At 44.3% G+C, this 22,760-nt stretch overlaps 1 protein-coding gene across 9 annotated transcripts in view; it reads right to left on the bottom strand.

Moving 5' to 3' along the window:
* Positions 1-118: 118 nt before the first annotated feature.
* The window catches only part of TJP1 (tight junction protein 1), a gene marked incomplete at its 5' end in the record, with an annotated part of 254,313 nt that continues 231,671 nt past the window's right edge, over positions 119-22,760 (bottom strand). For 3 of the 9 annotated variants that reach the window (XM_081227283.1, XM_081227285.1, XM_081227288.1), the window contains 10 exons: positions 119-1,671; positions 4,521-4,664; positions 5,790-6,007; positions 7,713-8,193; positions 11,229-11,404; positions 17,144-17,371; positions 18,854-18,951; positions 19,098-19,961; positions 20,807-21,046; positions 21,373-21,723. In XM_081227283.1, coding sequence (XP_081083409.1) covers positions 1,577-1,671; positions 4,521-4,664; positions 5,790-6,007; positions 7,713-8,193; positions 11,229-11,404; positions 17,144-17,371; positions 18,854-18,951; positions 19,098-19,961; positions 20,807-21,046; positions 21,373-21,723 — 2,895 coding nt within the window. In that variant the 3' untranslated portion in view covers positions 119-1,576. The remainder of the gene's footprint in view (positions 1,672-4,520; positions 4,665-5,789; positions 6,008-7,712; positions 8,194-11,228; positions 11,405-17,143; positions 17,372-18,853; positions 18,952-19,097; positions 19,962-20,806; positions 21,047-21,372; positions 21,724-22,760) is intronic. The other 6 variants (XM_081227284.1, XM_081227287.1, XM_081227286.1 and 3 more) reach the window with 5 other exon arrangements.

Here is a 22,760-nt window from a genome sequence, read left to right as displayed (position 1 = left end):
ACCAGGACCAATGTGGCAGCAGGCAACTGGGTGATGAGGATCAGTGTGCAGGATTTTAAACTAGGATTATGAAGTTAAACAATACTAGAAATAGTGGGCAAACAGACCAAACCAGCACTTTATTTTAAAAAGTTTTATTCTGCAGATTTAGAAATTTGAGATTTTTTTTAATAACTGCAAAAGAAATTCAGTCACACCTATTGATTGATTAACAGAATGTAGTGGTTTATTATCTAAACAGAAATTGTGCTGATGTGCCGTAATAAATTGTCTATTAGTAAAAAAATACACTTTAGGGCACAGCATCATATCACAAATTACAATAGGGATACTTCGCAAGAATTTATTCAAACTAGAGAATTCTGAGTAACTGTATCTTTTGAATGCAGCATTTAAAAATGTAACAACTCTGTGCATTCTTTTTCTTAAAAAACTGACCTTGTGTGTGTCATAGAAATGCTGCTTTATTGCTGCAGAGGTCAAAGTTCAAGGCTCAAGAGGTACAGGAGAGAATACAAAGGTAGCCTTAAGAAACTTGGTTTTGTTTATGTATAAAAAAGGTAAAGTTTATAAAAGTCAATTTACAAACCAAGAACAAAGTGGAATGCACGCCTTATGTACAAGCATCCTTAAAACATCAAAAGTTTTTAAATGCATAGCCAAAAAAAAAAAAAAAAAAAAAGGAGAGAGAAAACAACCACTGCCCCTTGCCAAACAAACAAAACAAAAAAAAAACCCACCCCAAACCACACCATTATTTTCTTCTGGGTGATTACACATTTCTGAAACCACCACATCCACAATTCACTCAATCTTTTCATGATACAGTATCTAGATGTGCACAAAAGCCATAAAAACTTAGGAATACACAGAATGATCTAAGAATTAAAAACACGAGGGTAAGGCATTCCTGCTGGTTAGTATGTTTATGGTGATATGGTTAACTTACAGATCCAAAGAGGCCACAGAACCAGTCTCACATGCTTTGGTGTCCTTCCCTAAGAAAAATGAGTTTTCATATACAGTAAGTAATTGTCTTCACTTGCCCCGCCCCGGCAAAAAAAAAAAAAAAAAAAAAGCTATAAATTCCCCTTGCTGTACATTTCTGTTAAATCCACTACACTGGTTATACATTTGAGGTGCTTTTTAAAAACGTGTGATTACCTCATGCATAATAAAAATGTGTATGCCAGGCCAGGGCCATAATAAAGTCTGAAACAGTGTACTTTAGAAAGAACAGAACTCAAATGCACCCCATTTACTGGCTGGTATTTTAACGGAAATCAATATGTGAAGTTAAGCAGTGACCATATAAAAGTACAAAACTCATTACAAAGCATCACTTCTTGGAGCCTGTAGCCAACACCAACCCCCAACATGCAGCAGGCAGCATGTTTCCCGAGAACGATTCAGGGGATGTTCACTCAGCCTCTCCAGTTCAAACAAAGTGTGTGATACTAACACACTGCAGTATGAATTCTAGGAAAGGTATAATACTTGATGGAGTGGTTCCATTTAGATTTAGTAAGTTTAACCCAGTTTCACATTATTTAACCAAGTTCCTATATTTTAAGAATTAAAAGTGGTCAATCAGGACAGAAACACAGTTTGCTCCAACAAGATAATTTGGATCTCCAGGAAGACACTTGTTTTGCCAGGTTTTAGGATCGCCTACGAGAGAAAAAAAAGTTCATGTCATTTCTGGTTGGTTAAACTGCTATCTGTAATGCTTTGCAATCATGGGACAAACACTAACATATATATATTTAGATACAATTTTCCTCTTCTTCAGCATACTGCACTTGTACCAAAACTCTTAGTGCTATATATATACTTCATTGGAGACCCACTGGAATCTAATGATCCAAAAGCTGTTGCAGATTTCTCTTTTATTTTTTAGGTCTTTTTTTTTTTTTTTCTTTTTGCGGTATGCGGGCCTCTCACTGTTGTGGCCTCTCCCGTTGCGGAGCACAGGCTCCGGATGCGCAGGCCCAGCGGCCATGGCTCACGGGCCCAGCCACTCCGCGGCATATGGGATCCTCCCAGACCGGGGCACGAACCCGTATCCCCTGCATCGGCAGGCGGACTCTCAACCACTGCGCCACCAGGGAGGCCCTCTCTTTTATTTTTTATGTTTTCAAGTTCGAGCCCTTTAAAAAATGAATAAAAGTTAGGGTGATCATGTGCCTGGGACAGTTCCAGTTTGCCCGAGTCCAAACACTTATTAAGAGTACCCTTCTTGGGCTTCCCTGGTGGCGCAGTGGTTGAGAGTCTGCCTGCCGATGCAGGGGACACGGGTTCGTGCCCCGGTCCGGGAAGATCCCACATGCCATGGAGCGGCTAGGCCCGTGAGCCATGGCCGCTGAGCCTGTGCGTCCAGAGCCTGTGCTCCACAATGGGAGAGGCCACAGCAGTGAGAGGCCCGCATATCGCAAAAAAAAAAAAAAAAAAAAAAGAGTACCCTTCTTTCACTTTCATAAGTTTAGACTAGACAATAATTACGATTACCCCATTTGAGCTGAGTATGGTAACACCTTTCTCACACTTGACAGACCAAATGAAACCCTGAACATTCTGCAGAATTCGGTTTAAGGAGCCTCCTCCCCTTTACAAAAAAAAAAAAAAATTCATTGAGACTGGGCCAGAGATTCTTAGCCCTGATCCTGCTGTATAACACATTCATGATGCTTCCAAAAGTCACTGAACTGAGTAAGACTGAAGCAGGGCCTGGGCTTTGGAGTTTTTAACCAGCTTTTAACCAGGTGATTTGAGATTTGCAGCTACAGCTAAGGAGCCCTGGCAGTGGACTCAACGTAAAGAAGGCTGAGACAGCCGTACATCTCTTGTGTCCATGGTAAGTGACAGTCAAAGCTGCTGCCTGTAAAGCAACAGTTCTCCACCAGGAGCAGTTCTGCCCCCTAGGGGACAATGTCTGGAGGCAATTTTGCTTGTCACAACTGGCATCTAGCGGGTGGAGGCCAGGGAGGCTACTAAACACCCCACAGGGCCAAGGCTGAGAAACCCTGCAGACTGTAAGCTGTCCGTTACCTAAGCGACGTCTGAGTCATGGTGGGCTCAGCAGTTTAAAACAGAGGGGTTTAACTTCACAGATACACGTGGGCTTATGCAATACTGCAGATAAATTGTTTAGGCAATGAGATAGTTATGACAACTCTTGGGAAAAACTTTATCTTTAGGTTCAAAATTCTTTCCAATATACTAATAAATGCTTCTTGGAATTAAGTCAGTAGCTATCAAACTCTACCCTTGACTTTATAAAACAGAAATTTATAGTAGCAAAAGCATTCCAAAGCCACACAGAATTTACATAAAATTACATTTCTCTTCTAGGTGTACATACTCAAATTTAACACAGGAAAAAGTAAGTTGTTTCAATCTAACAAAATAACATGTTCTGTGGCACAAAACAAATTATATGAAGCATACTGATTTTTTTCATATATGGAAAAAAAATCCCTTATAAAACAAGTAACGACAGATAGTTACTTTAAGGACCCTCAACCTATTTTGGGTTAGAGGACGATCACAGTCCACACTAAAACCTGACTTTCGGAATATGTTTTAAATGCAGTTTCATTAATGTTAATTCATTAGTTCAAACTAGGCTAATAAAATGTTTCTCAGTGGAGTTCCTGAAGAACTTTTCCCAGAAAATGGGGTACTTGTGAATATATATGTAATATTTTATGCTGGGTAATATTAAAATATGTTCTTTACACCGTAAAACTCTATTTCATACTGTACCAAACTAACACTGTATAATGCTCATCTGATGTATCAAAAATTCAGAAGAAATTTAAATTCTTTTTTTTCTACATCAGGTTCAATTAAAGTGTTCTATGCCATAAATATAGAAAGTTCTTGACTTTAGTCTAACTGACTTAGTCACCCAAGGAAGTGAGAAATGTGAAAATGCAATGGAAGCTTTGAAATTATAATCTCGACAGCAAAAAGCCATTTTAAAAGTGTATTACAGAAGTTATTTTGAATTTTACATGGAAAAACCATGGCCAAGTATGATCACAGTGTAAGGTCTTTTATCTTTCAAGTTTCTCTAGTGTGTGTGCACCTACACACACACACCTACAAAGTATATATATATATATATACTCTGTAGACTGAGAAATAGTAACCAAAAATATTATTACATAAAGGAATCAAATCATTTTAGTATAAAGACGAAAATGCATATATATGTAGGACAATATCAATTCTCCCACCTCATCTTAAAAATTTTGACAGAATAATTTTGTTGAACACCAAGAACAGTCAACCTTTGGCCAAATCATCAATGTTTACAAGGCAGAAGCTTCTCTACCTTTCAGTTTTCATTTACAATATATGCACCACAAATAAACTCCAAAACACTGGTGATGCCTACAAGGCCACAGGAACAGAGGGAGGATCTGTGCACAGACAGCATGGGTAGCTCCGTCAGCCCAGGGGTCAATCAACGACAGTACCCAAAGCCCCCAAAGGACAGAGTGAAGACAGCATACCCGACGAGGAGTCGGATGATTTTAGAGCAAAAGACCAACCGTCAGGAGTCATGGACGCACAGTGTGGTAAGCGCAGCTCCACGGGCTTCAGGAACTTGAGGCCATGGGGCCCGCACATCACTAAGGGGCTCAGCAGGGTCTCACCTGGGGCGGGAGGAGAGAGGTTAGACAGCTGGCTTCCTTCTAGACCCACAGTTCTCCTCACCCTCCTTCTAACCATATGCTTTGAAGCCAAAGAGGTTAGTTTTCTGTAGTAGCACTGACCAAGAAAAATGTAACAGGCGCCACAGATGTAACTTAATATTTTCCAGTAGCCACATTAAAAAGGAACAGTTGAATTTTAATATTTTATATAACCCAATATATCCAAAACATTATTTCAACATGTGAGCAATATACTGAATCTTTGAAACTGGTGTGTATTTTACACTTCTAGCCCGTTTCAATTAAAACAGCCACAATTCAAGTGCTAAATAGCCACAACGTTGCTGGTGGCTACTTCATTCAATCACAGTATTCTTATGGTATAAGACATACTCAAACATTTTACAAATGTTACTTATATCTTGTGTTTTTAATGTTGTATTTGCTACAGACTTGGTTTAAGAGATTCACACAGGAGGGCCAACATGTTAGTATTCTGGCAAAATGTATGAAAATGAGCTAAAATAATGTATTTAAGGAAGCAAAGCACTGCTAAAATATTCTAAAAGAAGTTGCAGCATGGTTCATTATCATATCACCCTGACAGATCTGGAAGACTGTGAAAAATAAGAGCATTCCTAGATTCCTGAAGCAGCTCAGAAACACACACCGCAACAGCCGATGGGGATGCTTCCTCCTCTGCGGCGTGTTCACTTGTGCTAGGTCTGCGCGGTGAGGAAGACCTAACCCGAGAGCCTTACATTCCACCAGCAGGTGGCGGCACAGAGCAAGGCCTTTGGAGTGGGTGTTACCTAATCCATCTCTAGAGCTGCAAGGCAGGAACGACTCAAAGACAAATCTGGTGAGGTCGGCTAAGACTGGCTGGCAGGTACAGGAGTGCCCAATGACCCGTCCCCTACTGCCACCGTCACAGTGAAGGTAGCACAGGCTCCCCTCTCCACAGTGCTCATTTGAGAGGCCCTCCCTAGTAGAAGGAACTTGAGGGCAGCCAGGGTGGGGGGAGAATAGAGGTCTAGGGTATCCTGTCTACTGAGCACAATAAGCTTTGAAGAGCGCACAGGGCAACTCGAGTTATTGAAACTAAGCAGGAAATCACACACTCACCTTTCTCCTTATCCAAAGGCGGGAGGATGCTGTTGTCTCGGCAGACCTTGAAATAGATTTCCTGCTCGACTCCCTCAGGTATGGCTCCTTGTGGGATAATTATACTAACGCCGGTCTCTATGGAGCTCAGCACCCCGCCGTTGCTGTTAAATACGCCGCGGGCGGTGGCCACCACAGTGTGACCATCCTCATCTTCATCCTCTTCTACAGCTGAGGGACTGAGAGTTCAGAAATGGCTAATGAGTACATTCCTAGTGACATACAGGAGCTTTCACTGCTAGTCTGGTCCGTGGTTTCATTCTATTTTTAACTCTCCATATAATCAAGCAGTTACTTACTTTAATAAGTTTTCAGTGACTGACAGACTTTACTCACAGGGATAACTATGCATATTCTTCCTCGAGAAGTCAATGTCATTTTTATTTTTTATTTTTTTATTTTTTTTTGCTTTACGCGGGCCTCTCACTGTTGTGGCCTCTCCCGTTGCGGAGCACAGGCTCCGGACGCGCAGGCTCAGCGGCCATGGCTCACGGGCCCAGCCGCTCCGCGGCATGTGGGATCCTCCCAGACCGGAGCACGAACCCGTGTCCCCTGCATCGGCAGGCGGACTCTCAACCACTGTGCCACCAGGGAAGCCCTCAATGTCATTTTTAAAGGTAACTAGTCAAGTTACCTTCATTACTGATTTTTGCAATCAGAACATGCAAAGCCTGATACATTGCTCACCCAATATTTTACATCCATGAAATTGGTGTTTTAAAACTGATGGCACATCATGGTTTAATTGGTAGCATGTTTTTTCCTTCTTAGTGATACGTAAGACAGTGGTGCATCTCACAACTGATGGCATCTTAGACCTGATAAAATACACTAATTAGGCTCGCTCTCTCCTGAGGATTTCTGGTGTGCATACTATGGCCTTCCCTCCCCACTCCCTAAGCACAGACGCCCAATTCCGTGAGGTAATAAAGACTCTGGTGTGGGCAATCGCTCGCTCATGGAGAGGAGATGGTCCATTCACGCGGTTCACACAAAGACGCCCGAGGCAGAGGGGATGTGGTACCAATTCTCCTTCAAAAGTGCAGGTTCTCAGGACTTCTTGAAGCAAAGTTTTGAGCCAGGACTAAAGGTGAGCAGAAAGATGGGCCAAGAAAATGAAAGTAAGTGCAGGGAGCTGCGGCTTCACTCCTCCGTGGCCAGAGCGGTGAGCATGGGCACCGCTGGGCCCCTGTGAGGGGGCCTGCTCCTCCACATCCCCTGGCTGTCCTGTCCTTCCGCTCGGGAGGCAGCCTGCAGGTGGCCCGCGAGTACTTTCTGCGTCAGTGGCTTAGGGAGGTTTCTGTGTGGCCAGCACGGGTCTGGTTGGTCACTGTGCAGATGAGGGAAGGGGTGTAGGGAGCACGGCTCCAGGCAGGCTGGCTTCATCTCATTTGCTCAGCCATCTGACCAAAACTATTAAGAAAGCTCTTTTTTAAATAACCATTTTGAGGTTATTACCTCTTTACTTCTTTTCAAACTCACTGCTGAATAAACAGTGGATGAAGAATACAGATACTCTATTATTTTGGGGATATTCTCCAAACGTGCCTCCCCAGCTGGAGGTCAGAGGTCATGGGAAGCCAGGGCTGGTTAGGAGTCCGGCTCTGAGGTCAGAAGTCAGACCAGTGGCTGGGTCTAGGCTCCCTGAGCACGGCTGTGTGACCCTGAGTGAAATACAGTGCCTCTCAGCCTAGGTTCTAACACAATGGAGATAATGAGCACCAGCGTTAGTGCCTCTTGCAGAACCTTTAATCAGTCATTCCAACATTTTGGACAACACCATTCAGCTTAAAGTTTGAGTTGAAATCATCAGTAAGGTTCCCAAAACTACACCCAACTCATGTGAGAGACATCACCAGGCCAAGAAAAAGGCAAAAATCTTACCTCACAGGCACAGCTTTAGGCCCTGTGCTGATACTGTTTACTTGATATTTAGGCTTATTATCTGCGTGGACAGAGAACGTCTCAACTCCACTGTCAAACTCCGGAGGCTGCGTGGAACCGTGTGCTTTCACCAGAGTTTTCGGAGAAGTGGGGGCTTTGGAAGACAAGTCAGGTTTATGTGCAGTTTCACTCGTCAGGAGATTGTGACTGAATTTAGGACTTTCAAACTTGCGTTCAAATGGCCGCGCAGAACTTGTATATGGTTTTGGTGTGAATCGATTGTATGCTGGAGTGATCATTTTCTGAGTCTGTTCGGCCCCATTAGCTGGGGCTTTATCTGGGAAACTTTTCTGGGGATAGAAAGCAGACTGGGCAGCATCTTCTCGGTTGGCTGGTCTGTAAGCTGCTGGCTTATTCTGAGATGGAGGTGGGTCTGGTTTGGACACTAAAGAGCTCTGAAAATCCAATGACATGGAATTACCTGAAAAACACACACATATAAGTACTTCAAAAACTTCCTGAAAACAGATACTGAATTACTATGTTGTACATCAAAACTAATACTATAAGTCAACTATACTTCAATAAGAAAAACAATGAAGTACATTCGGTGGCTTGAACAAAAAAAGAATTACAAACCCATCTCTAACTGACTGTAATGGTTTGTGAGATGGAAAAGATGTTATAATGGGTCAAGAATAAAATCTCTCCAGATAAGTAATTCATTCATGAAAGTATCAACAAGTGGTAATCTGTGGGAGACCGTGGTGACCATGTTAAACTAAGTTTTTAGGAATAAATCTTGAAACAACTTTTCATCCATACAGAAAACAAAAACCAAAACGCCCTTCCTGACACAAGTTCTAACAGTCATCTGATGTCCCTCTCATCTTAACCTGTCCTGGTGTCAGAGTCAATGACTGGGTCTGGGTCAGCAGTCTGAGGACAATCTTGACCCCTGGTGGCCGTGTGTGATGCTGAGGGGCCAGGAGGTAGCAGGGACACCTGGGACAGTGTTCATGTACCTGCTGCCTGGAGTCAGGGTCATGTGGCTGGGAGTCCTGGCCTCCAGAGACTGGCATCAGAGTGACCCCGCTCCAGTGTCCACAATAAATTAGAAACAGAATGACAAAACTGGCCATGTTAAAAAAAAAAAAAATCAGTACTACAAAACTCACCATAATTAAAGTTAAAAAAGAAAAGTCACAGATTGGCAGAAGCTATGTACAACATGTATAACTGATTTTAAAAAAAATTAGGATCCAAAACCTATGAAGAATACCTATACATCCATAAGAAAGAATCAACCAATAGGAAAATAGGCAAAGACCTGAACAAGCAAAAACACAAGTGAAGACTAGACTAACCAGTAATCATACAATAAGATACTCAACATCACTATTAATAAAGAAAATGCAAAACAAAAACAAAAAACATCATTTCACATCCATTAAATTGGCAAAACTTACAAGTTTGGTAATGCCAAGCACTGGCAAAGATGTGGAATACCAGAAATTTCCATGTACAGATCTTCCTCGACTTCCCAGGGGAGGTTCAAAGTCAAAAATGTGCTTAATACACAGGACCTACCAGAACATCGTAGCTCAGCCCAGTCTCCCTGAACGTGCTCAGAATACTCTCACTAGCCTACAGTTGGGGCAAGATCATCTAACACGAAATATTATAATAAAGTGTTAAATATCTCATGCAATCTATTGAATACTGTCCTGTAAGTAAAAAACAGACTGGCTCTCTGGGTCCAGGACAGTTCAGAGTGTGTCAGTTATTCACCCCCGTGATGCAGCGTATGACTGGGGGCTCTTCTCACAGCAGCTGCCCAGCTTCACGAGAGATTGTATTGCTTATTGCTAACCTGAGAAAAGATCGAAATTCGAAGTAGTTTCTAGTGAATGTTTATCGCTTCTGCACCACGTAAAGTCAAACCGTCATAAGTCAGGGACCCTCTGTACCGCTGGTGGCAGTGCAACATAGCACCAACTGAATTCTATGAAATAATTAAGGAAAAAATCATATCAGTGCTATACAAACTCTTCCAGAAATGAGAGAAAGAGGGAACACATCCCAGCTCTCTTTCATGAAACTAGCACAACTTTGATACCAAAACCAGACAAGGACATTATAAGGAAATTATAAACCAAAGCTCCTTGTGAACATACTAAGATAACTTATTACAGAAACAGAATGAAGGAGACAAATCTTAGGATCATTTTAGTGCGTTTGGCCCCCTGTATCTGCAGATGCACAGTCCATGGACACAGAGGGTCGACTGTACTACACCAGTTACACAGGGGACTTGTGTATCCGCAGATTTCAGTGTGCATGGTGGGATGGGGGTGAAGTGGTGGTGGGGGGGGTCCTGGAATCAGTCCCCCACAGATACTGAGGGACAATGTACATACAAGAAGAAAACAGTTGACAAAATGCTTTCAGCAAACTAGGACTAGAAGGGAACATTCTAAACATAATAAAAGGCACCTACAAAAAACCCTACAGCTAACATTGTAACGGTGAAACATTCAATCCTTTCTCCCCACAATGGGGAACTAACAAAAGATGTCTGCCACCATCACTTCAACTCAACATTTTACTATGGTGTCTCAGCCAGTGCAAAAATGGCATAAGGTTTGGAGAGTAAAAATTTAAACTTTATCTGCAGACATGATAGTGTGTAAAGAAAATCCTAACATAAAGTAATATCAAATTATACCCCTGGGATTGGACTCCTACATAAATACAGAGGAGCACTGTTTCTAGTAGCAAAACATCACCAGGAGATGGGTGAACTGTGGTGTATCCTTTGAAAGCACCAAATGAGAAGAGAGATGTTGGGAGGGTGGAGACAACAGTCCCTTCCAGGACGTCTAATGGCCGTGGAGCTGGGAAGGTGGCATGAGGCAGTGGCACTTGCTGGAAGGCAAAGGGAAGGATTATGGGGAAGGGGAGAGGAAGATGAAGGAAGCAGGACAGGGGGGAGAGGAGCTGGGCCAGTGGCCCGGGAAGAGAGACAGTTACTGCTCAGAGATGTGAAGGAGAAGACGTGGGTTCACACGCAGGGACGCCACCCGGAGGTGAGCGCTCTGGAGCTGATGGGATCTATCTCGATGAGCCTCCGCCACAGAACACAAATGCAAAGACGAGGTGCTCAGGGACACGTATTATGTGAAACTCTACAGCCGCCCTATGGCCACCCTATATCCACGTGAGAAGACGGACATCACCATAATTTTTACAAACCACCATTCAAACATTTAGTTTTGGGTGTACTGGTAAACAAAAACAACTTTCAGCAATTAAGCTATGTTAAGGAGGCAGATTAAAATCTATTTAGCTAAAAGGCTTGTCCGATATAACTGTCATTATCATAAAAAGGAAGAAATTCTTTTAACAAAACCCCTTATTTTTCGCTGTTCTCAGCCCAGAGGTTTCGAGCACGTACTTTTTATCTTCTAAGTGTGAGTCTATTACAGTGGTCCTGCCAACTCCTGAGCCACCTACCTTCGCCGAGTGTCCCCTTGGTGTGTGAGTGGAGGCTGAGGGTGGTGCTAGGGCCGGGCTGGGCGGCCTGGCTGTACTGGGCAGGCGGCGGCGGAGGGGGTGGTGTGGCCTGCAGTGGGTCATAGCGCTTCTCCCCAAACGGCCTGTCCACAGCTTCAGCCTCAGCAGACTTCCCCCTGTGGAAAAATGAGGAAATGCCAACGCCTGCAGATGGATCCACATTTACAAAGCAAGTTCCCATTCTTCTAAGTATCCCTGAGTTTTTTTTTTTAATTGAGAATTTCACAATTTACCCTTATGAGTATGGGTACTCTACCAAAATACACAAACGAGTTCAACCAGTCATCAGCACAAGAGATGTAAAGACAGCACAGGTATTTTAAGAATATCAGTAAAACATCCAAAAGATGGCAACCAAAAGGCAGATGAAATTCGGGGTATATTTGTACTATTCAACACTGTAGTCTACAAAAAATAGTAATGGCTGGTAGGTTTAATGATGTCTTCCAAATATTCTGAAAAATATTTATTGGCCCAAATCCTCATTAGATTCCCTTCTGGTGTAGTGCCTAAGAAGGCATGAAGCGCCAGCTTCTGGCACAGGCTAGGCACCACAGAAGGTGATGTCACGGGCCAGGGGCTGGCAAGCCCTTAGCCAAGGGCTGATAAGAAATGCTATCAGCTTCTTGGCCATACGGCCTCTGTCACAGCTATTCAAACTCTGCCCCAAAGCAGCCAAAACCAGCTTGTAAATGAAAGGGTACTGCTGTGTTCTGGACAGTTTTTTTACTTCAAAATTTGCCCTGGATTTACCAGATCCATTTTTTGTTTAGCAATTGCTACAGTAGCAAATACTGTTTGATTTTTAAGGCTCATTTAAATCAAATTGTGAACACATGCTTATTTTTTCAGATTGCCAATTGTTAATATAGAACACGTAAAATTCACACAAAAGAAATCTTTTAAACAGGACCCATAGTTGCAACACTGCCCTCTGAGCGCTGCAGAGCCAAGCTGCACCAGCTTTATGTGCACACGCAGTCACACAGACACTTGGAATATACTTCCACAGAAGACTACTGTTGCAGAGTCTAGTCATGATCAGCTTTAAAGCTGCGCCATTATCTCATTTTGGGTGTTTGGACTAAGCACTGAAGACGACGTTAACACCTGCAAGTGCACGTAATGCCAGTGCCACGGCGAGGGACCCTCACGTCACAGCCTCACACCAGTGCCCCGTCTTACCACATGACGCTCCTTTCCAAGTAGTCAGAGCTAGTATAAGAGCCAAGAAATCTAGGTGATGGCAAAGCAAGCGCAAGAGAAAAATTAAAGAAAACGATCAATCTAAGTTTGCAGCAAACAGAACTCAAATGTCATTTTAAAGCATCAACCAAAAAACACACATCCACCATTTCAGCATACTTCAGTCTATAAAAGAAACCATCAAAAAAAAAAAAAAAGACAAAACAAGAAACCATCACTGGCTCTCATTTAGCTCGGGACACCAGCAGCCGGTGGAGACGTGGAACGCAGCTAGGCCCCGCCTGTCCACCCTCCACACATGGGGCTCTGGTGGGCAGCAGTGTGGCTCAGCTTCACTCCTTGGCCCGCTGCCCACTCCTGGTGCTGAACAAAGAAATGAAATAAAGCAGCGGGTTCTAAAGAAGTGGGGGCGAGTGCTCTGTTGAAAGAAAGGGGGCTAGGCACAGAAGTCCAGAGTGAAAACACAGAAGTGATGCAGCACCACAGCTAGCACGGTAAGGACACATGATCAACACGTGCTCCTTCAGAGCCTGACGCTGAGCCCCGAGGTGGGCAGAGCTGCCATGCTGACTCCCTTGGTCTCTGCCTCTCTCATCTAATTATGCCACATGCACACAAAACCACCTAACGCCAATCTTATGCTTAACTCTTGTAAGCTGAAAAACACCAACATGTATCTTGAGACCTGGAAGTCTCACGGTAGGCTGCGTCTTCAGAGGTAGATATTCCAGTGACAGAAATCCCATTAGATGCCCTGAAGGAGACAACTCAATCTCTGAGCTGCAGCACGTGCACAGACCCAGATGGAGCCTGCTCTTCTCGCCCTGGCGTGGAACCCTGGCAACGCCTAACTTGCTTTGCAGGTGATGTCAAGGCTGCTGTCTCCTCACCTCTCCCAGCATCAAGGTGGCTCAACAGACTGTAAGACTGGGTGACAGCTGCCTGCTTCTGGGGCACTTATCCTGTGCTATCAAAGACTTCTCCCTGCTCTAATGCCCACCATTTTTTTTTTTTTTTTTTTTTTTTTTGCGGTATGCGGGCCTCTCACTGTTGTGGCCTCTCCCGTTGCGGAGCACAGGCTCCAGACGCGCAGGCTCAGCGGCCATGGCTCACGGGCCCAGCCGCTCCGCGGCATGTGGGATCTTCCCGGACCGGGGCACGAACCCGTGTCCCCTGCCTCGGCAGGCGGACTCTCAACCACTGCGCCACCAGGGAAGCCCTGCCCACCATTTTTAAGGCTTGCTTTTAAGTGGAACAAAAGCACGTATTATCTGGAAGACGGTAACTTTGTTATTTCTATATTTTACTTTAGAGGATAAGGCCTGTAGGCAATCTATTGATGACAAACAGTAAATAGTTTTGAAATGTAAGACAAAGAGGGTCCCATATTTTAAGCTATTTTCCAATTATTAAAGTTGTATTAATTGGGCAAAAGAGTAAAACAGAATTAGAAAGGGAAGGTATAGAAACAACTTCCTGCTGAGTCATCTTCTAGGACACTCGAGTCTCCTTTCCAACTCTCTAACCATTAAAAACCTATATGGGAGGGCTTCTCTGGTGGTGCAGTGGTTAAGAATCCGCCTGCCAATGCAGGGGACATGGGTTCGAGCCCTGGTCCGGGAAGATCCCACATGCGGTGGAGCAACTAAGCCTGTGTGCCACAATGACTGAGCCTGTGCTCTAGAGCCCACGAGCCACAACCACTGAAGCCCACGCACCTGGAGCCCATGGTCTGCAACAAGACCGCAATGAGAAGCCCACGCACCACAACAAAGAGTAGCCCCCACTTGCCACAAATAGAGAAAGCCCTCATGCAGCAAGGAAGACCCAACGCAGCCAAAAATAATTTTTTTTAAAAACCTTATTATATGGGAAAATGTAGCATTACTTTCATATACAAAGGAAGGAAAGGCATCCTAGTATCCATCTCAAGTTAGACTTTCTCACCCCATAACACTACCAACAGTAAACAGTAACATCAAACCGAGTCTGCAGTGAATCTAGAGACAGACGTGATCTCTTTCTCATGGGACCTCTGCCCAGCAAACACTGGTTCCTCCCAGGGCTGTGGACGTGAGAAGGAGCGCGCCGGGGCCTGTGCTGAGCCTTGGTCACTCCACATGGAATGACTGAGCCCCTCCACCGCCAAGTGCTCGGCAGTGTTCTAGACCATGTCTGAAAGCTATACATCAGAGATATATTATTGAGTCTTCTCTCTAGAGAACAAGATTCACACAAAACCAAAAATGCCTTGTCATCGGATTACCTAGCAAAACTTTTACTTTTTAGACCTAAACATATCCTGTTAAGGCTGTATTCTATTTACCAAGTATGTAAAGGGATAAATAAAATCTCTCTTTAAACTGGACTCCCTTCTGAGAGGAATGAATATGTTTAAACGGCTTCAGTAAAAGTGGTGACACCCTTCCATCTCACGGAAGGTGAGCTCCTCAGGCTCCACGCCCGGCTCGTCCTTGTCTGGACTCTCCAGTTGCACTGGGCACCCCTCTAGGCTTGTGTTAGGGGAGGCTCACAACACTCGTGCAAGACTGTCTGCTTCAAACAGAGCCTGCACTGCACCACTCACAGTTCGCAGCTGTGTTTCTCATAAACTGCTTTCTTCCGTAGACAGAGATTTAAATGGATAACAGTGGAAAAGGTTTTAAATCTTCACTTTAAATGATGTCTTAGAAGGCAAGTGGTAATTAAAAGTAGGTTTTTAGGGACTTCCCTGGTGGCACAGTGGTTAAGAATCCGCCTGCCAATGCAGGGGACACAGGTCCGAGCCCTGATCCGGGAAGATCCCACAAGCCACGGAGCAACTAAGCCCGTGCACCACAACTACTGAGCCTGTGCTCTAGACCCTGCAATCCACAGCTACTGAGCCCGTGCACCTAGAGCCCGTGCTCCGCAACAAGAGAAGCCACCGCAATGAGAAGCCAGCACACCGCAACGAAGAGCAGCCCCCACTCGCCGCAACTCGAGAGAGCTCGCGCGCAGCAACGATGACCCAATACAGCCATAAATAAATAAATTAATTTTTTTAAAAAGTAGGCTTTTAATATTAGAGGTTTTAAAGTATATTCTAAAAGAATTTTCACTGATCAGCAAGTAACAAATGATATGTTCAGACAGTCCGAAGCATCTAATTCAGTAAAGATCTTCATGCTTTTAAACTTAGGCACAAAAGTGATTTGTGGTTGCTTTTTAATGTCTCATCTTGGCTATGCAGAACTACAGTCCTAGTTATTCACTCAAACACTAATGCAGGTATCCCCAGGGAGATTATCTAGATGGGCCCTTCTCAAGAGGACTTAACAGCTTCCCTGAGCTCCGAGACCACTAGGCATTTCCCTTCCTGCCCTGCAGACTTAGGACTTGCTCAGCCCGGCCCCACAACTGTGTAAACAAATCCCTTGTAATAAATCCACATCTATTTCCATTCTTGTGGGCCTGTTCTGCTCAAGTATGAACCCACCTGTGCCTGTGTGGGTTTATATTCCACTCTCAGAACCAAATTCACCATCAGTCAGGGTTCAACCAGCGGCAGAACCAGAATGGGATACGAACTCATGCAGGCACATGTGGGTTTGTAGTTTGTACCCCAACAAAACACACAAGAAAGAAAAACAAAAAACCCAGTAGACAAGCAAACAGAAGGGAGCAGCACAGACAGGAAAAAGACAGCAGGAACTTGGGGCTCAGTCCTAGCTCTGCCCCTGTCACGGCCCCTCGCTGGAGCTTGGGTTCCTCATGTTTACAGCTGGACCAGAAATCTCTAAAGCCCCCTCAAGCTCAAACAATAATAAAAGACAAGTTTTTTCTTGCCTTGGAAAAAAATTTTAAAAACTCTTTAGTATCGTCCCTCAATGTCACTCCCCAACATAACCCTACTTTTTTTTTTTTGCGGTACGCGGGCCTCTCACTGCTATGGCCTCTCCCTCTGCGGAGCACAGGCTCCGGACGCGCAGGCTCAGCAGCCATGGCTCACAGGCCCAGCCGCTCCGCGGCATGTGGGATCTTCCCGGACCGGGCACGAACCCGTGTACCCTGCATCGGCAGGCGGACTCTCAACCACTGCGCCACCAGGGAAGCCCTAACCCTACTTTTATATTTAAAAAACAAACACAGAAAAGAAGGATGAGAACGTGTACTGCACAGAAGGGAGAAACTCTTAAAAATCAGGGTCTTAACCGTTTACCCTCTCTTACCTCAAAACGCTTTGATTTCAAAATCCTTTGATTTTAACATTTTTTTAATGCAAAAAATTTACATATCTGACACTAGAGTCTAAGAACAAAAAACACACATCCCAGAGCTAGACAGAACACACACTGCTGAAATGCTAAGAGCCTACAGAAGTCATGTATTACATAGTTAACTATTTTCCTTCAAAATATACTGAACTTAGGACTTCCCTGGCAGTCCAGTGGTTAGGACTCTGCACTTCCACCGCAGGGGCAAGGGTTTGATCCCTGGTCAGGGAACTAAGATCTCACATGCCATGCAGCAAGGCCAAAAAACAAAACAAAACAGAACAAAACACACACACACACACACACACACACACACACTGAACTTTGTGTGATTAACTCCACTTTATGTTTCATCTTATTTTTAAAAGGTAAGTCTTAAACAAAATAACTCACTTGGAAGAGTAACTAGAAAACTGTGGCTGACTCTGAGAATGAACCGGCTTGGCGGGCTCTGAGAGGTGGCTGGCAGGGACATGTGCAGAAGGCTTGCTCTCAAAACTTCTTCGATCAAAGTAGGAGAGCTGTTTTCGATAGTATTCTTCATCTTCCTCAGGATCATAATGATTTGACCGAACAATGTCTTCAGGCGGCTTCATTTGAGGTTTTTGCGGTTCGGGGATCCTGATAATGAATGATAAATGGAACAACTTTTGAGAAGTTAATTTGACAAATAAAATGGAATACATAAGTCTCACCTTGACCTTCCACTGACTGCTGTGATTACTCAGGATCTGGCTGAGCAGTGCAGCAGTCAAGGTGGACATTCCCAGTCCCATGTCCTCATACATTATACTCAATGGCAACACTCTCCTGGCCCGTGAGTCCTAAACACAACCTACTACTGAGCTTGAGAGTGACCTGGTTAGAAGCAGCTCATCAGAAAAAGAAAAGTAAGCCAGACAGTGGAGGGCTTCCTCAAGTACATGCACCATCGTCAGCAACAATAAAAACTGAGAGCTGAAGAACTTTACAGCAGGATCAATAAATGATCCTCATATAAGGAAAGAGCTCGACATGTCCAAAGTTCCAGAGGACACAAGAAGCACATGGGGAAGAAAGTACATTATCAGCAAATTAAGGCACTGTTACATAGGCCCTAGTTAGCAAATTTCAGAAACCCTGCATCAAAAATGGATAAACTTAAATATGTTTCACCAAGAAGGGGGGCTAAGCTTTCAGTTATTACATGTTTACTCTGTGTAGAAGAGCTTATTTGCTAGTGATCCCAGCTAAAGGAGACATCACAGTAGTTTACATTTTCATGAAGAGCACTAGACATTAAAATCAGAGGAAAATGGGGCTTCCCTGGTGGCGCAGTGGTTGAGAGTCCACCTGCCAATGCAGGGGACACGGGTTCGTGCCCCGGTCCGGGAAGATCCCACATGCCGCAGAGCAGCTGGGCCCGTGAGCCATGGCCGCTGAGCCTGCACGTCCGGAGCCTGTGCTCCGCAGCGGGAGAGGCCACAACAGTGAGAGGCCCGTGTACCGCAAAAAAAAAAAAAGAAAAAAAAAAAAATCAGAGGAAAATGTACATGTTAGACAGTAGTTCCTCTTTATTACAAGCACAAATATAAGCAAATGAAACATATTAGGCCAAACAACTGTATTCAAATGCAGCCCGTCAACTTAGCAGCAGCCAGATCGGGCCACAGCTAAGAGCACAGCTGGCGGGTTCCTCTTCCAACAACTCCTGTCAGCCTCAGCCTCATCCCTCCTGGCGCTTTCTAAAGGATTAAGTTTAGTTATCTCATAGCTATCTGAGTCTGTTTCCTCACCCCTAAAAACTAACAGTTTGCACGTCCAAAAGCACTATTAAACTAAAAAACACAGTCCAAAAGTTAGGGCTTTAAAAACTGTACTTTAGCCATTTGCTAGAGAAATATGTGTTCGAAAGATTTGTTAACTGAAAGAATAACAAAGATGTGTTACAGAAGGTATAATAAATAAAGCTCTTTACCTTTCCTTCTAGTACCACTGTTTTAACTGCAAAAGCTGGAGGAGTTCACCTAAGGATAAGAGAGACCTCTGCCTTCCCCGCCTCCGCTCTAGTAAGAGGGCCACACTCCCAGTCAGTTGTAGGCCACAAGCCCACAAAGCACCCACCTGTGCAGTGTTCTGTCGTGTTCAATGAGCTGATTCTGAGCAGGGGCTTTAGGACCCAGGACGGGAGCACCTGCAGGTTTAGACGTGACCTCTGGAGGCTGCAGAAAAATAAGACACACGAGCCTCAGGGAGAGATCATGAGAAAACAGGCTTCGTTTAAGGGGGAGGGAACATTATGAAGCATTACACACAAGTCACAGAATGTGCTCTGCACGTGAGGCAGGAGACACAGTCACGTATTTACCTTGAAACCAGAGTTATGGTTTTCATCCTTCTTGTTCTCCACTGATGCAGACCTTTTGTTTTCAAACATTTTCACTCTGGTGAGCACTGACTGTGGCTTCATTGCTGGGTCTTCCTCTTCCTCGGCCAGAGCTGGGGGTGGAGGCAGTGGTTTGGTACTTGCGGGCGGCACTTCCGGCTTGTGCTGGGGCGGGACAAGGGCAGCACCGTGGAGAGGCTCGTAGTGGCCTGGGCCTGCTTTGGAGGTGAAGCCTTGGGGCGGGGCCTGCTCATAACTCCGTGGGTACTGGTCAAAATACTGCTTAGGCTCGGACGCCTTGGGGCCTGTGGAGGAGTAGGGCTGCGCGTCTGGCCTGTACCTCCCGTGCACGTCAAACCCAGGAGCGGGCTGCTCTTCGTGCCGCAGGGTGGAGGTCCTGAGTGGCGGGTCGTAGCGTGGTCGGCTTTCATAGGACAGAGGGGTTGGCTCCTCAAAACGTGGGAAATACCCTCGTTCTGAGGACTCCTCGGGATGCTGTCTGGAGTCCAGGTCTCGCGGGTGCTGATTATCAAAAGAAGGCCGGGGCTGGTACGGCTGTTTGTCATCATAATAGGACCACTGTTCCTCATACGCAGGGATGCGGTCGTCATAGCGCACACGATGGTCATAGTTTCGAGGAAACTGGTCCGCGTAGTTTGAGGAGTCGTATCTGTAGGCAGGCTGCTCCAGGTCCCTGCTGGCCTGTCTCTCTGCGTATGGGGGCTGCGGCTCATAGCTCAGACTGGGCTCCTTGTCTAGCCTCTGCCCTGGGTGAGCAACAGCTGGCTGCTTCAAAACATGGTTCTGTCTTGTCACTTCCTCAGGATAGGGATCCTTCCTATATACCTGTATAAAAAATTCACATGTAAGGACACAGGCTTATTTCAAATTCTAGTCTATTTTAAGAGACAAACTATGATTTAATATGTAAAAATGGCATGTTCTACCATTTATTACCAGGACAGAAACAGATTAGTGGAGAAAGCCAGTTTAAGTGAAAGCTCAAAATTTACAATGCAAGTAGGGGCTTTTACTTTTCAGCATGTTATCAATACTAAATGAAAAGTGAGTTAAAGATATTTTAACTTTTTAATTATTAAGTTTAGTAGAAAATTAATGCACTGAACTGTTGATTCCACTTGATTTGGACACTGAAAATAAAATCAAAAAGAAGTTTATGGACACTATAACTTACAAAACATAAAGAAGTTTAAAATGGGTCTGAACTATATAGATTAAGGAATTCTGACCACCTAGAGGGGTGGGATAGGGAGGGTGGGAGGGAGACGCAAGAGGGAGGGGATATGGGGATATATATATACATATAGCTGATTCATTTTGTTATACAGCAGAAACTAATACAACACTGTAAAGCAATTATACTCCAATAAAGATGTTTAAAAAAATAAAAATAAAAAAGAAAGAAAGAAAGAAATTCTGGAAGATTCTGAAAGCCAAACATTAAAAAAATAATAAAAACATTAAGTACCAATCCCAATTAAAAGGCCTATTTTATATCACTGGAAGCCATGCAAATTATAGAACCGAAATGATTTGTACTGATTTGAAAACACTATGGTGCATAAGCCCACAGTAAAAAGCAAAAGGAACACTTAGAGGGCAAAGCAAACATGATCATGTGCTAGACTGATGGAGAGCAACAGATTAGCGCAACACTGCAGCACAGGTACCTTTGCTGGATCTACATGCGACGACAATGATGGCTCTTGACCTCTTAGCATTATGTGAGCTGCCTCAGTGCGTGGTGCTCTTAAAGAATCAGCTTGTGGTGAGTCAGAGGTGAAAGGAGCTGGGGTGGGCTCCTCCAGTCTGACATTAGTTAAGTTTACATTAGGATTAACAGCAGAGGTTGATGATGCTGGGTTTGTTTCAGGCGAAAGGTAAGGGCCTGGAGATGAGGCTTCTGCTTTCTGTGAAGTGTTTAAAATATTTTAAATATAGTGTTTCTGTTTACTGCTAACTTCCCACTTCCATTTATAGTGGCTGATAGACATACATTTTAAGTGTGCTGAATAACAAAACTATGACCTCATGTCCTGAATTTTTTAAATTTCAGTATACTGCTGTCTAAGATAAACACACAAAGTTTAGAATTAAGTCCTTGGTATTCTCAAGTTGAAATTAAAGATTAATTCTTAATCTGGAGAAAGGACAATATATTTTTTAATTCAATCACCACATCCTAGACTTTAACAATGCACCTCTAACTGCAAAACGTTGAATGCTTGCTGCTTACCTGTTGAGAGGCTGTTTTAAGTCCAGGGGAGTCTATTCTATGAACTGGCTGTGGCTGCGCTTGTGGTGAGTAAGGAGGATATGTCTGGTGGTCATGATGCATTCCAGAGGAGTCCTCTCTGACAGGCTCAGAGGACCGTGTAATGGCAGACTCCGGGGGAGTCCCCACCTCATCATTAAGAGTCTCATCTAGTTCTTGATCAGTGTAGGCCCCGCCTTCTGTATCTGTATCTTCATAGTCAGAAGTATGTCTACTGTCCGTGCTATACATTGAGTATTCACTACCTGGGGCTGACAGGTAGGACAGACGATCATCATGCAAATCAAGGTCATCACTTGTAGCACCATCCGCCTGGGTCAAATAGAAGTAAATTAAAAATTTATTCAGTAGTTCTTTAAGAGATGGCCTTTATTTTACAAGGGAGACTGAAAAGGATACTTTTCTTTGGAGAAATCACATCTGTTTCTTGAAACTTCTGGTGAGGAAAGGTCAAGAAGATAGTACAAGCACACATGCAGACACACAGAGAATCCTTTGAGATCTGAAGGGCTTGGATGAGTGGAACGTCGGCTGGCTGGCCGTGACAAAGCCCCAGAAGACAGCGAAGGAGCCCTGGCCCCACTCTGATTTTGAAACCTAGTCAGTCACTAGCTTGTCAGCCCAGAGCAGGGTGAAGAGGGAGAATGCTGCCAGACCAAGCTCACAGAAACAAAGACACAGTGACTGACAGAACAGCGCACGTGAGAATAACCAGGAAAATAAACGCCACAGTTCAAGCTGAACAAGAGCTTATGTATATATAAAATCTATATATTAAGAAAACAACTTCTTTAAAAAGTTGGTATTTGGCCCTAGAGCTTTATAAAACACAACAGAAAAGCATCATCTAAGTGCTGGTTGCCTAATTAAACTAAAAACTTTTAAAAATTATTCTTCACAGATGGATACAGAGAGGGAAATGCAGTTATGACTCTCTTTTACAGACAATTAAGAGCTGAGTTAGCCTTCAGTCTGCACTGATTATCTTCTGAGCAGACCAGAAAGAACAGAAGTATTTGAGGGAAAGGGAAGTACAGTGCTGCAGTCAACAGGCTGTCATGGATACTAATTTGAAGCTAGTGCCCGTATTACACACAACAGTTCCAGAAGACGCTGCCTGGACCCTGCACCCAGAGAGGCACGACAGCTGGAGGATCCAGAACCCAGAATTCTGACGGCATGGACTGAAGGATAAACAAGGCTCGAGCCGCCTGAATGGCGCTTCCCCCACAGTCCCAAATCCTGGCTCTGCAACAGCCTGACCCTGAGCCCTCCCTTAATGGGAAAGACCAGCCTTCCGTGACTCTGGCTTTCGACAGATCACCTGCCCGGTTTGGAAAGTGAGCGCA

Source organism: Mesoplodon bidens (assembly GCF_964165515.1).
Source record: "Mesoplodon bidens genome assembly, chromosome: 3".
NCBI classification, from domain to species: domain Eukaryota; kingdom Metazoa; phylum Chordata; class Mammalia; order Artiodactyla; family Ziphiidae; genus Mesoplodon; species Mesoplodon bidens.
This window is presented reverse-complemented; position numbering and strand designations above follow the sequence as displayed.